This window comes from Aethalodelphis obliquidens, unplaced genomic scaffold (assembly GCF_003676395.1).
Source record: "Aethalodelphis obliquidens isolate GAN/ISIS:26980383/991018 unplaced genomic scaffold, ASM367639v1 scaffold2, whole genome shotgun sequence".
NCBI classification, from domain to species: domain Eukaryota; kingdom Metazoa; phylum Chordata; class Mammalia; order Artiodactyla; family Delphinidae; genus Aethalodelphis; species Aethalodelphis obliquidens.
The window spans coordinates 60,397,057-60,410,292 of record NW_020837946.1 but is presented as its reverse complement, the minus strand read 5'-3'; the positions used below and the strand labels follow the sequence as shown (position 1 = coordinate 60,410,292).

The 13,236-nt window shown below is 36.0% G+C and overlaps 1 protein-coding gene across 8 annotated transcripts in view; it reads left to right on the top strand.

The window, feature by feature from the left end:
- Positions 1-8,870, top strand: part of DYNC1I2 (dynein cytoplasmic 1 intermediate chain 2) — a 50,549-nt gene extending 41,679 nt beyond the window's left edge. For 4 of the 8 annotated variants that reach the window (XM_027128332.1, XM_027128342.1, XM_027128327.1 and 1 more), the window contains 3 exons: positions 4,566-4,706; positions 6,555-6,680; positions 8,231-8,870. In XM_027128332.1, the coding sequence (XP_026984133.1) occupies positions 4,566-4,706; positions 6,555-6,680; positions 8,231-8,344 (381 nt within the window). In that variant the 3' untranslated portion in view covers positions 8,345-8,870. Of the gene's footprint in view, positions 1-4,565; positions 4,707-6,554; positions 6,681-8,230 lie in introns of those variants that run through there. The other 4 variants (XM_027128362.1, XM_027128353.1, XR_003437544.1 and 1 more) reach the window with 3 other exon arrangements.
- Positions 8,871-13,236: the final 4,366 nt, after the last annotated feature.

The following is a 13,236-nucleotide window of genomic DNA, read 5'->3' as shown; positions in this document are numbered from 1 at the left end:
AAGTTTTAATCTAATTTGTATATAACATTTTTCATATTTTATAAAAAATGGAATCATATGATATGTACTTATTTGTATCTGGCTTCTTTTGTTCAACATATTTGTGAGAGCCATTTCGTATTGTTGAAGGTAGTTATAGATTGTTTATTCTCTCAGATATATACTATTCCCGTATGTAAATATACCATAATTTGTCCATTCTGCTGCTGATGGTATCTGGGTTGATTGTAGTTTGGGGTTGTTATGGATAATGCTGCTATGAGCATAGTTGTAGGTGTCTTTTGATGGACACAAGCGCTCATTTCTGTTGGGCATATACTTAGGAGGGAAGTACTTGGCCATAAGGTACGCATTCACTCTGCTTTAGTTGATACTGCCAAGCAAATTTCTAAAATAGTTTTACCAGTTTATAATTCACCAGTGGCATATGAAAGTTTTCCTTGCTTTACAACCTTGCTGACACTTGGTATTTTCTGCCTTTTTTTTCATTTTAATTACTCTGATGGGTATAGTTGTATTGCAGTTTGGTTTTCATTTGTATTACCTTGAGACTAAAGAGGTTATCTTAAGCTCCTTTCCATGTGTTTATTGGCCATTTCTTGAAGTGCCTGTTTAAGTCTGCCTATTTTTCTGATAACCCCTTCTTTAAAAATAAAACATTAATATAAAAAATCTTGTAGACCAATACAGATTCTTATAGAGTCGAGCATGTGTACATGACTGTGAACAACTTCTCTTTTAAGTCTTTGATGAGAGACCATAAAATTGCCTAAAATTGGGATTTTCTTGAAGAAGTATACAATTGCCTCAGGATTTACAGGTCTTAGCACAATGTTTCTTAATCTTTGTTGTGCATCAGAATCTCTAGTGGAGCAACACCAAAGAGACTGATGAAGTACATTGAGGGTGGGGCCCTGCATCTGGAGTTTTTAAAAACTCTGCAGATGATTGTGATACTCATCCCAAGTTGAAAACTACCTCAGAGGGAGACTTCACTTGGCATTGTTGCCAAGGAGAGTTATAGGAAAATAATGATCTTAAGAAGGAAAAAAAACCTCTTAGTTTCTGTTTTTAGCTTACTTATAAGTTTTGTTAAAATTTTTGTTTTCTTAATTACAAACAGACATTTTTGGCTATTAAGATAATCATGCAGTTGACAGTTACTGTGAAAATTTTAAATATATAATTTTAAACTTTTTATTATAGAAAATTCCCAGTAGATTCAAAAGCAGAAAGAGGAATATAACGAAACCATTGTACTCATTACCTAGCTTCTAAAATTATCAACACGTGACCAATCTTGTTTGATCTATTCCCACTTATATTCCCTCCCCAGTCCTGGATTATTTTAAATGCAGACATATCATTTAATCTATAAATAAGCAGTATGTATCTCTAAAGAATAGTCATTAAAAAAAAAACCTGTAATACTACCATATCATTGTCACACCCCCCAAAAATGAATAGTGATTCCTTAATTTCATCAAATAGCCAGCGTTCCATTAAAAACATTTTTTTACTATTTACTCGTTTGAAGCAGGATCCAAATGAGGTTCGTTTATTTGCAATTGACATATCTTTTGAGCCGCTCTCTTAAAGTAGGGTTTCCTACCCTGTCTTGTTTTCTTGCTACTGCTGTTGTTGAAGAAACCAGGTTGGTTGTCCTATCAGTTTCTCACAGTCTGGGTTTTGCATTCTTATGGTACTGTTCATATTGTCATGTATAGTTGTAGATGTTTATAATTCTGTAAAGAGAAGCTTACCCTCGTGAATCACTTGGTGTCCTCCAGTCCTTATGTTGACATCTCTTCATTCTTTTTGGTCGTTTGAAGCTTATTCTGCAGTAGGTTCCTCAGGAGGTGCTTGTGGGTGCATTATTCCCATATTCTGAAGAGCCTATCTGTTTATGAAGGTCAGTTTGGCTGTATGTAAAATCCACAGTTTACATTTTTTTTTTGATTACTTTAAATATGTTACTCTATTGTTTTCTGGCAAAAAGCATTGTCAGAAAGTATGATGACGGGGCTTCCCTGGTGGCGCAGTGGTTGAGAGTCAGCCTGCCAATGCAGGGGACACGGGTTCGTGCCCCGGTCCGGGAGGATCCCACATGCCGCGGAGCGGCTGGGCCCGTGAGCCATGGCCGCTGAGCCTGCGTGTCCGGAGCCTGTGCTCCGCAACGGGAGAGGAAAAAACTGAAAGACCCCGGAATCACAAAAAAAAAAAAAAAAAAGTATAATGACAATCTGATTTTTTTTTTTTTCTTTACTCAAGACTTGGTCTTTAAAAATCTGCATGATCAAATCTTTTTTTTTTTTTTAAGGGTTGAATGTCCTACATACACAGGATTTTCTTTAATATGAAGTTTCAAGCTGTCTTTTCTTTTAGGAGAGTTCTGTTAAATTAAGATTTTTGTATTCTATAGTATTGCTTTGGGTTTTTTTAGGGCCTGCCATTATAAGTATATCTTTGTTAATCTTCTTTGTCTATCAGTTTTTTAAAAAATTCACTTTATCTCTTCTTTCTTTTTTAAAATAACAGTGTTATTGAGATACAGTTCATATACCATAAGAGTCACCATTTTATAGTGTACAATTCAGTGGTTTTTGGGTTTTATTAGAGCCATCCTTGTGGTATGAAATGATATCCCATTGTGGTTTTGATTTTCATTCCCCTGATGGAGAATGATGTTGGGCATCTTTTCAAGTGCTTATTTGTATTTGTAGATCTTCTTTGGAGGATTATCTATTAAAACTTTGCCCAAGTTTTAATTGGGTTATTTGCCTTTTTATTAAAATGTTGTAAGAGTTCTAGATACAAGTCCCACTTATCAGGTATATTATTTCCAAATATTTTTGCCTATTGTATAGGTTGTCTTTTCACTTTCTTGAGGGTATTATTTGAAGCATAATGGTATTTAATTTTGATTTAGCCCAATTTATCCTTTTTTTTTGTCATTTGTGCTTTTGTTATCTCAGAAATCATTATCAAGTCCAAAGTCACAATGATTTACTCCTATGCTTTCTCCTAAGTTTTATAGTTTTACCTCTTATATTTAGATCTAAGATATATTTGAGTTAATTTCTGTATATGATGTGAGGAAGGAGGGGTCCAACTTCGTTCTTTTGCATGTGCATGTCCAGTTGTCCCAGCATCATTTGTTGAAAGGCTGTTCTTTTCCCATTAGTTGTCATGACACACTTATTAAAGATCTGCCACAATAACTTGGTGTAAGATTTGAGTGAGATCCTTTTTTTGTTGGTTATTGTCTAGTAGTGAAATGAGTTTTTCTCTACATTTAAGAGGAAGGGAATGGCAAGGTTAGCTTTTCTGGTTTCATAGTCTAGGTTAAAGCTCTTCTGGGTTTTTTGCAAAGTGGGTATATATCCCTCTATCTTGTACTTTCTGAAATGTACCTTTTTCCGTTCCTCTCCACCACCTTTATCTGAAGCTTCTCTTTGCTTTGTCCCTATTGTGCTGTATTCCACAACTTGGATTCCATTCCTGGCAGTTTCTTTTTGGTGAGACTGTCTTGAAAAGGGAGCTTTGATTTGTTAATTTTGCAAGTTTATCAGGCTCAGACTGCATCATTAGACCTTACTTATACTACACTGGAGTCTGCCTGCAATTATTTATAAATCGAATTCTGTTGAACTCCCTCCCAGTCTCTGCTCCTGCTCTCAGACTGACCCCCACACTGTCCAGTGAGCACCCGCTGTGGACTGTGAGGCTCTTCTGTTCTATTCTCCAGCTGTCAGAAGCCCTCATGCCTTCCCATACTTCTTCCCGCACAGATGTACTGTGCAGATCTCATAGTAGTCCAAGGTTTGTTTCCACCTGCTTACATTTGGAGCTTTGTCTCCTGATTTTGTTGTAGATGTTGTCTGTGAATCTTTGGTTTTGCTATCCTCATTGCTTTGTCTGGGTTTATGGGGAGATTTAGAGGAGATTCAAAAAGTACACTGCCATTGCTCCCATCTTTCCAGAATCCTCTCATTGAAATGTTTTTAAAGCACATTCTGTTCCTTTTTTTAAACAGTATGGTGTCTACAAGTTAAACAGAAAATGCAATCCAGTCATTGATTTTGTTTTTTAATTAATTTATTTATTTTTGGCTGTGTTGGGTCTTTGTCGCTGCGCGCAGGCTTTCTCTAGTTGCAGTGAGCGGGGGCTCCTCTTCGATGCGGTGCGCGGGCTTCTCATTGCGGTGGCTTCTCTTGTTACGGAGCATGGGCTCTAGGCGCATGGGCTTCAGTAGTTGTGGCTCGCAGGCTCTGGAGCACAGGCTTAGTAGTTGTGGCACATGGGCTTAGCTGCTTCACGGCATGTGGGATCTTCCCGGGCCAGTGATCGAACCCATGTCCCCTGCATTAGCAGGCAGATTTTTAACCACTGCGCCACCAGGGAACCCCAGTCATTGATTCTTAGTTCATAACTCCAGGTAATTCTTTAGTGAAACAAATTATAGGAACTTTTTCTAGGCTGAGTTAAGTATCATAAAATGTTATCATACCTGTTGAATGTATGTCATATTTTGACTGTGCTAAAAATCAACTTTTCCCTTTCAGAATAACAAGCCTTTGTACTCATTTGAAGATAATTCAGACTATGTTTATGATGTTATGTGGTCACCCACCCACCCAGCCCTGTTTGCCTGTGTGGATGGCATGGGTAGGCTGGATTTGTGGAATCTCAATAATGACACAGAGGTGAGCAGGAAAATAACAAAAATTGCACTGAAAAATAGAAAATTGGAGATTTATTGAATAATTTGTGAAATTCCTTTTATCCCAAGAAATGTAAAAGGACTCTGTGATTGTAGCTTCATCACAAAGAAACCAAATAAGCTTTGTACCCTAAATAATAAACACCATGCTGTGCAGAACTGAAGGGAGAAATATTGTTGCCAAGAGGACTGGGGCATTTCCTTTTACTTCTAAAAAGCACTATCCTGTCTCTAATGTCCTGACAAAGTCTCATTCATAAGGCAACTGGGATATTTTTGATTCATAGGCTAGAAAGCAGATAGTTTCAGATTGTTGACATATGTTAGCCTTAATTCTGAATTTCTAAGTTTTCTCTTAGCCTTGATAGAATTGTATATTATCCATAAATATTAGTCTTAGGCTGACTTATTTGAATGAAGCAAAACGTATTTTGATGACTTGTTCCATGAAACACTGAAAACAGTGTTACTGTTAGTATAAAATTAATATAGAAATCATCAAATTTCCTAACTGCTACACTAAAATGAGTTATTAGGAATGAAATTTAACTGCAGCTATTATTTATGTTTAACCAGGTTTATTTTTACCAATGTGGAGAGGCTTGAAATGTTCTTAGAGTTCTGTATTGCTGTGTGGTGGTAAGAAGTAATGTTAGCAGTTCTGCCAATAAAAGTTTTTGAGGAGAAAGTCTCTTGGTGCCTTCCCCCACAGCCCACTCTTTCCCACATCTCTTCATATTTCTAGTGGCAAGTGTCCAAAATCCCTTGAAGTAAATTAGTTGGTTATACAGGACAAGGAAATTATATACTGGAAATGTAAGAATTTTAACACTGTGCTAACTCGTGCTATAGTAGTTTGAAGAGGAACATTAAGATACTGCTAGGGAAAGGTATTGACTGGCTAGATGACTGGACTTGATTATACATTTCTAGTTACTTCGAATGAGACCAATTTTTTTTCTTAATTTGGATTTTGGTGTTAGACATTTGTGGTCACAGTAAAATTTGGATCTTTTCTGTAATTTGCTAACTCAGAGAAAATATCTAAGTTATAATTTTTCTCTTATAACAATTTTGGCACTCTAGAAGTTTAAATTAATCATTTGAGGATGACTCGTGTCAAATAGTAGGATTATTTTTCATCAGATTTCAAAAATTTAAAAATTATTGTGATACTGTTCTGAGTCAAACATTGAAGGTTTGCTCCATGCGTGGCAAATAATTTCTTTTTCCTTAGCACAGCAGAGGGTACAGTCAGATTCCAGGGAATGGTGCCACTGTTGGTGACATCATCCTGCCCTTCTCCAGACAGTTCATGGGAACAGGGGCTTTGGAAAGACCCATACTGCATCTTTGGTATGAACTGTTTCTGGCAACTGTGGATCAAATCACAGGTTTTAGCTAACAGAGATGCAAGCTACAAAAGTAATTCCTGTCCTCTAAAATTGAACCGTAATCTGTTTATGAGGGCTTTTGAGATGTTTCTTTAAGTGAGGTTTTGGCCATCTGTTTTCAAATGGCTTGACTTCTTAAAGAAGTTAAAACAACAAAGAATCCTTTATTAAAGAGAAGATCTTTCAAAATGATGTATCCAGTCATGTGAAAATTTCTTATATAAGGACTTAAGTTATTTTCCCAAACCATTTTCAAGGATTGACTGTAATGTCCTTCAGAATGTGTCACTGAACAGGAAGAAAGTCGGGAAAATTCTTTATTTTCATCTTTGTTTTTAAAAATGTAGCCAGATTGGAGGAAAGAAGAATTAGTTTTACATGTTTATAGAAATCCTGATGAAACTTTTAACACTGCACTATATTTTAAATGACTTTAGGTGCCAACTGCCAGCATTTCTGTGGAGGGTAATCCTGCTCTTAATCGTGTAAGATGGACCCATTCTGGAAGAGAGATTGCCGTGGGTGATTCTGAAGGACAGATTGTTATATATGATGTGGGAGAGGTATGAGGCTCACTGCCTATAATTTTGACACATCTGTTTAGCTTTCACAGCATTGTAGTGGCAGTATCTTTGTGGCTAAAACTAGTCTTTGAAGTTCATGAATTGATAAAACTTACTTTTCACTATAGAAGCAACTCTTGAGATTAATTTTCTTTCTAAACTGAATGTCCTGTGTCCCCATGCAGCAGATTTTGAGGGTAGTATCATATGTTGGAAGTACTTCAAGCATGCATTGCTGGAAATTAGAAATTCTTCGGGCAGAAGAAATTCAGAGTTATAGTTGGATTTTGGGGCTTTACAGAATTGTTATTGAGATAAGATTTTATTTTTCTGTATTCATAGATTTCTTTGGGCCAAGTAGTGGAAATCAAAAGTAGTATCTTTTAAGAGTTATCTGATGACTATGTGAAATGTCAGTCTTGACTCCTTGAGCCTTGTTGCAAATCCATTATTATTGAACCCAACAGGATGACTTGCAGCTCTCTCATCTTTACTGTTTGGGTTGACTGTACACGATGCTCAGGAGTGATTTCCTCATGTTTTAGTCCTGGCTAGCACCTTATTCACTCTTTCTTTTGCTGTGCCTTATGATTCCCCATTCTCTCTGGAAACCCCACAGCCTCTAGCAATTAGATCTGGAGGGAGGTAGAGTGAATCATTTAGAACAGCCAGTTGAACTGTCTGCACAGATGGAACTACTCTGTATCTGCACTATCCAACGTGGTAGCCACTGGCCACATTTGGCTATTGAACACTTAAGATGTGGCTAGAACAACTGAAGAACTGAATTTTTTATTTTATTTAATTTTAAGTAATTTAAATGTAAATAGTCACATTTGTCTGGTAGCTACCATATTGGTTATCACTGTCCAATCTAGTCTCAAGTCATACGATAGATTTAGAAGCAGGCATATCCATTTGCCACACTGAATGTTTTGTGCCCTAATGTGGCATGCCAGATTCCTCATATATTATAATGACAGCTGTCAAAAATTTTTGGTTATTGGACTGCTTTAGTGAGGCAAAAGCATCACAAGCCTCCTTTCCCCTTTTGCTATTGGTACATCACTAAAGTGGTAAGAAGTAGCATACCTTTTGATGAAGATGGATTAAGATATCAGGAAAGGTTATCTTAGGTTCCAAACAAAAATAAACACTTACAAGAAACCAGATCTTATGAACCATGCTTCACAAATTATTTTATACTAGGAATGGTGCAAGAAGTAAAAATTTTTCAGGACTTCCTGCCCACCAGCAAAATCCATGAGATAGTGCATAGGAGTTATATTTACAGAGCATCGTTGTCATTCTCTCTTGCATGGATGATGATAATAGCAAAATCATTTCTGAGGCTGTCAAAACACACTTCCCAAACACTATCTTTTGTTTTGAAATGTTATAAATCATTGGTATAGTCTCTGTAATTATGGAAAGGCCATTCAGGTCAATTATTACTTTTTAATGGGAAAAGTATTTGAAAACACTGAATAATAGTAGGTAAGATGATCTTTTATTTCAGTGTACATAAAACATTGTATTTCTTTTAACAGCAGATTGCTGTCCCCCGAAATGATGAATGGGCACGGTTTGGCCGAACACTTGCAGAAATTAACGCAAACCGAGCGGATGCAGAGGAGGAAGCAGCTGCCCGAATACCTGCTTAGCTCCTGAAAAGGGAATATGTAGCCGTAGTGGATTTGGGGAAGACTCTTAAGTAGATCCTAGAACTATTTGCATGCTTCTGTCTAAATGATAATTAAAAGGAAATTTCGTGGATTAAACTGTGGATTTAATGCAGCAAGCAAATCTTACAAAGTCCTTTTTTATATAACATGCATCTTGTTTTGGATTTGTGTCATTTTTAATGCAGCTGATTGACTTTACAGAATGCAGCCTTTTCTGAATTCTTATACACAGGTGTATATTTGGTATTCTTTTGAAGTCTTTTCAGCTTATAACACTATATACAGTTATTTCTAAAGCACAGATTAAGTAAGTTCTACATATTTTTAAATAATCACAATTCCCTGTTATACTGATAATGTTCTCACTAACCATAATATGTAGGAACATTGTTTATTCTTAGCCATAGCATGAATACATCTATCCAGTTCCATTCTGATATTCTTTTTTTCTTTATAATTCATGTGATAACAATCTATAAATAAACACAAATATGCTTTAACTTTTCAAATTTTCATTTTGATTTACTCCTTGCAATTAAAATTTTATTAAATTCTGCTGCTTTTATAAAGTATCTTTTTTTCCATCTCTTTCTTTAAGCTCCCGTTGTAAGCAGCCACCTCAAACCTCATAAAGCTTTGTGCCTTAAATATACCATATAGTATACTGTAGATCTCCCAGTGCATTATGAGCTGATGTCTAGATAATCGATGTCAGTGACAAAATTTTTCCTAGGTTAATTTTTGTTTTAATCCCTTTTTTCTTTCCATCTAAGATAATTTAAAGAATAAACAGAAAGCTGCCTATTATTTTCACTGATTGAGATTATATGTGAGCCCTCTGAGACTGAAACCTCCTTTGAGAGAAATTGATTTTGTGGTTGCAGTAGCCATGAAGGAAAGTGCTCAAATGAATTTTGTCATTGAATCAACTCCACATCTTGAGATCTGTTACTACAACCCTATCTTATAAGCCTGAAAGGTAAGTGGCAGATATCTAAGAATTTGTGTTGCAGTCAACCTGTTTCAGGACTAGAGAAAAGGATTATGCTCAGATACTGAATTTATCCACTTTAAATTGTCCATTTCCTTGATCCTGACCTTTTGTCTTTCCAAAGTTTAACTGTCATTTATTCAACAACATGAACTAGGAAGGAAGAGTAGATGCCAGATTTTGAACATTTTTGTTTGGTTTGATTTTCTTAAACTAACAAAGATCTGTTGGGAAATGAATTTTTAAGTAAGTTATTCTTAACTATGAGTATTGTATAGTGTGAGGAATAATTGACCTGGAATATTAGACTCAAATTCTAATTCTAGCTCTGGCACTCATGGGAAGTGTGATTTTAGCCAACCAAGTCTTTCCATCTGACTTCTTTATTATCTAGGAATTAAGTTAGGATTAGATGATTTCTAAATTTCCTTCCAGCTCTAAAATTATTGATTGTAATTACTTCAGGCAGTTCTCTATTTTTATATATTCAGTTTTCATAAGTTGACACCTCATAATTGCCTATTATATACCAAAGATTTTTTTTAATATCAGCAGGCAAATAAATAAGTTATCTCATGGTGGTAATGTCTGTGAGTCAAAAATTCAATTTAGCAGGGTCACACTGTCTTAGTATAGAATTCATGTAATCACTAAAATAGTTATTGCATTCTTGCCCACCATTTATATAAATGACTAGAAAAAGAGAAAACATAATTATGATTAAGGTTGGAAATCACGAGATGTGGCAAATCCAGCTGCTCATGGGATTCAAGTTGATGTATCCAATTGTGAAAGAATAAAATTGGTAAGTGTTTGTAAAATACTTCTCACCAAAGAGTTTTTGCTTTTTGGAAACAACTTTCCCTCCCCTCTCCAAAAATGCAGCGTGGACCTTTATCTTTGCCCATTTAACTTTAGTCTACATTTTTAAGAACACATGAATTTAATGTGAGGAATTGCCTTTTAAAAGTTGACTATGTAATAGCAAAAAAGAAAGTACTGAGGCTGTCAATATTGGTATGAAATCTTCTGACAGATTAAGCTGACTAGAAAAGTGTTGCAGCTCTTCACTCTTTTAGAAATGAAAACCTTATAATTTAAAAAAATATCCACTTACAGAAATTGTACCTTATTTGTTACCGGTTATAGTTTTTTTCTGAGTGGGAAACAAGCCATAGTTTTCTAGCTAATTTCTTGTTTTGTGTTTATTGTTTGGTTGTTTTCTTTTTGAATGAGAAGTTAAAGATTATTGGTTACCCTCGTTTGTGTAGAGGAAGAATACTTAGTTTTGCAGACAATAATTAACTTGCAGTAAACCTCAGAAATAACCATTGTTTGGTATCATTTAAGCCAAAAAACTTAAAATTCATTGGTAGAAGCCATCTTCTGGTTTATTGATCCAGTTCCCTACAATGTTTAGAAAATCTCTAGATATAAAATATTGTTGCAATGATGCTGAGATATTGCATATTGAAGGAATGGATGACTTAAAATTTCGGAGGAGGAACTAAAGGAAAGTAGTGTTAGGGATGGTCCTTGTCTTTCAATATTGTAAGAGCGTTGATTCATTCTGTTCTGTGCTAGTACTGATAGACTGTAACCTCTACCACTTGAACCACATGGAAAGGAAGGTGCTTGAATGAGTGAATGAAAATCTGTGAAGTGTACAATTTTTCATCTTTCCATTTTGTCGGGCAATGCTTTTTAAATGTCTTTCCCACAATCCTGGTATTTCAACATTGGCATTGTGGTATTTTATAATTAGAAAACGGTGTACAATTAAGTACATTGGAGAGAATGGAGCTCTGATTATAGCTTCAGCTGCTCAGTGGCTGTGAGAACCAAGTTGTTTCAAACATGACATAGCGCCCCAGGTGGTGGTATTATGCCTGAATCTTGGGCATAAGTCTAGGTAAAAAGCCATCGGCTTTGCCTCATTTGATGGTTTAGTGATGGGATTCCCATTGAGATTCCCCCCACACACACCCTGCCCCAAGATAGAGGCAAGAAACGAGTTCTTGCTTTCCTGCTATTATCTTGCTGATTGCTAGGCAACTAGGGACCTTACAAGTTTGGGAAAAATACCTGGGAATCTCTTTCTTTTTTTTTTGGTTACGAGGCATTTGGGGTCTTAGTTCCCCGACAGGGATCAAACGAACCCACGCCCCGTGCATTGGAGGCACGGAGTCATAACCACTGGACCGCCAGGGAAGTCCCAGTGGGAATCTTATTTTTGATTCATTAAAAAATGCTAGGAAATTATTTACTTAGAGATCTGGTTTACAGGTTCTGGGGACCTCTAGTGCTACCAAAGAATAGGAAAGTTACCCCAAAGGCAAGAAGAAAAGAACAGCCATGTTCATTATTTCTTTTGAAGTAGAGGATTACAATTAACATTCTTTTAACTAATCAATTTCAATGCCCTAAGAAGGTAATAATTTGCTTGCACTTAATATATTATAATTTTTAAATCCTTTTCACGTATAAGAAACACGTTTTAGAGAAAGATCCTACAATCCTAACCAGAATGCCAACTGGAAGACTTTGAATAGTCATCACATTGTAATGCTTTTCTCAATAGGACGGTGCTCTCAGACCTTTTCTTGGAATTTTGATGTACAGATTCTCTTTCTGCCTGCCATGTTCACAGTCCCCAAACTTCTTAAAGTTCAAATGGATTTCTGGTATTTAAGTTTTCAGTATGTAGCTTCCAGCCACTGATAGTTTGAACATAGCCAATCAGCAATCTTTTACAAACTTTTCTAAAATTACAGTATTTTGTGTTGTTAGTTTCATAGCAGGAATCTCAGTTTTGGCTTCTTAATATTCCATTACCAGTTCCCAGTCAGAGGATGGAATCAGCTTGCACTCAGGTAAGCTTTCAGAAAAGTCTGTTTCACTTTGTGAGGTCGTTTATTCAGGTCTGTGGTAATGTATTATCCTGCCTCTCTTGTAATGCACTTGATTTGGTTGGAAAGCTGTGGGGCAGTGATTGTGTAGGTGTGGAACACACCCACGTGGTGCTGAACATGCTGAGACCCGACTCTGTGACTCCGGAAATCAGTGTACCACCAGTAAGGCTTTGATGGTGAGTAATTTTATATCTTCTGTGAATTTTTGTAGTAGACTTAAAAAAAATTTTTTTTCTGAACAAATAGAAATGCTTTGGATCAAAATCTTTTATACTTAAGGGTGGCTTGGTATATGGAAAAAAAGAATACTGGGCTCAAAGGTCCCAAGTTCTATTTCTGAAACTCCCCATTACCAGTAATATCACCTGGGACAAGGATCAGTATTCTCATGTTAAGTGATGAAAATATTTGCTTTCTGTGAAGGTTACATGAGATATATGTGAAGACTTGTATGTTATGAAGTACCAAACAAATAAGGGATTTTTTTTTTTAAGAATGTAAGAATGGAGAGAGACCATTTTATGTAGCCATCTGTGCAGTGTAACAAGAGCTAATCTAAGGATTAGGTGGCTTGGTGTTCAAGAAAAAATTTTTTTAATTTTAAGAAATCATGTCACAACTTGAACTCTCAGATGTTTAGGAGTAGAAGTGAACTGAGGGAGAAATATTAATTGTCCTTAATAATACTTTTCCTAGGAGTACTTTCTCTTACTGCACTCTATGGTAGAATTACAAATTATGCTAGTAGAAAAAAATGACCCACTCAGTTTCCAGCTGATACTCAGCTCTTGCTCTTATGTTAGTTACATAACTAACATATCTGGAGCCTTAGAAAAGGGGAGGTGGAACCCCTTTTTCAAATCAATGAGAAAACAAATTTGATCCAGCTACATAGTAGTAGAACTGGAATCAGTCACTTCCACGAAAATCTGGGGAACAGTAGTTACTCAACTGTTGCAACTTATGAA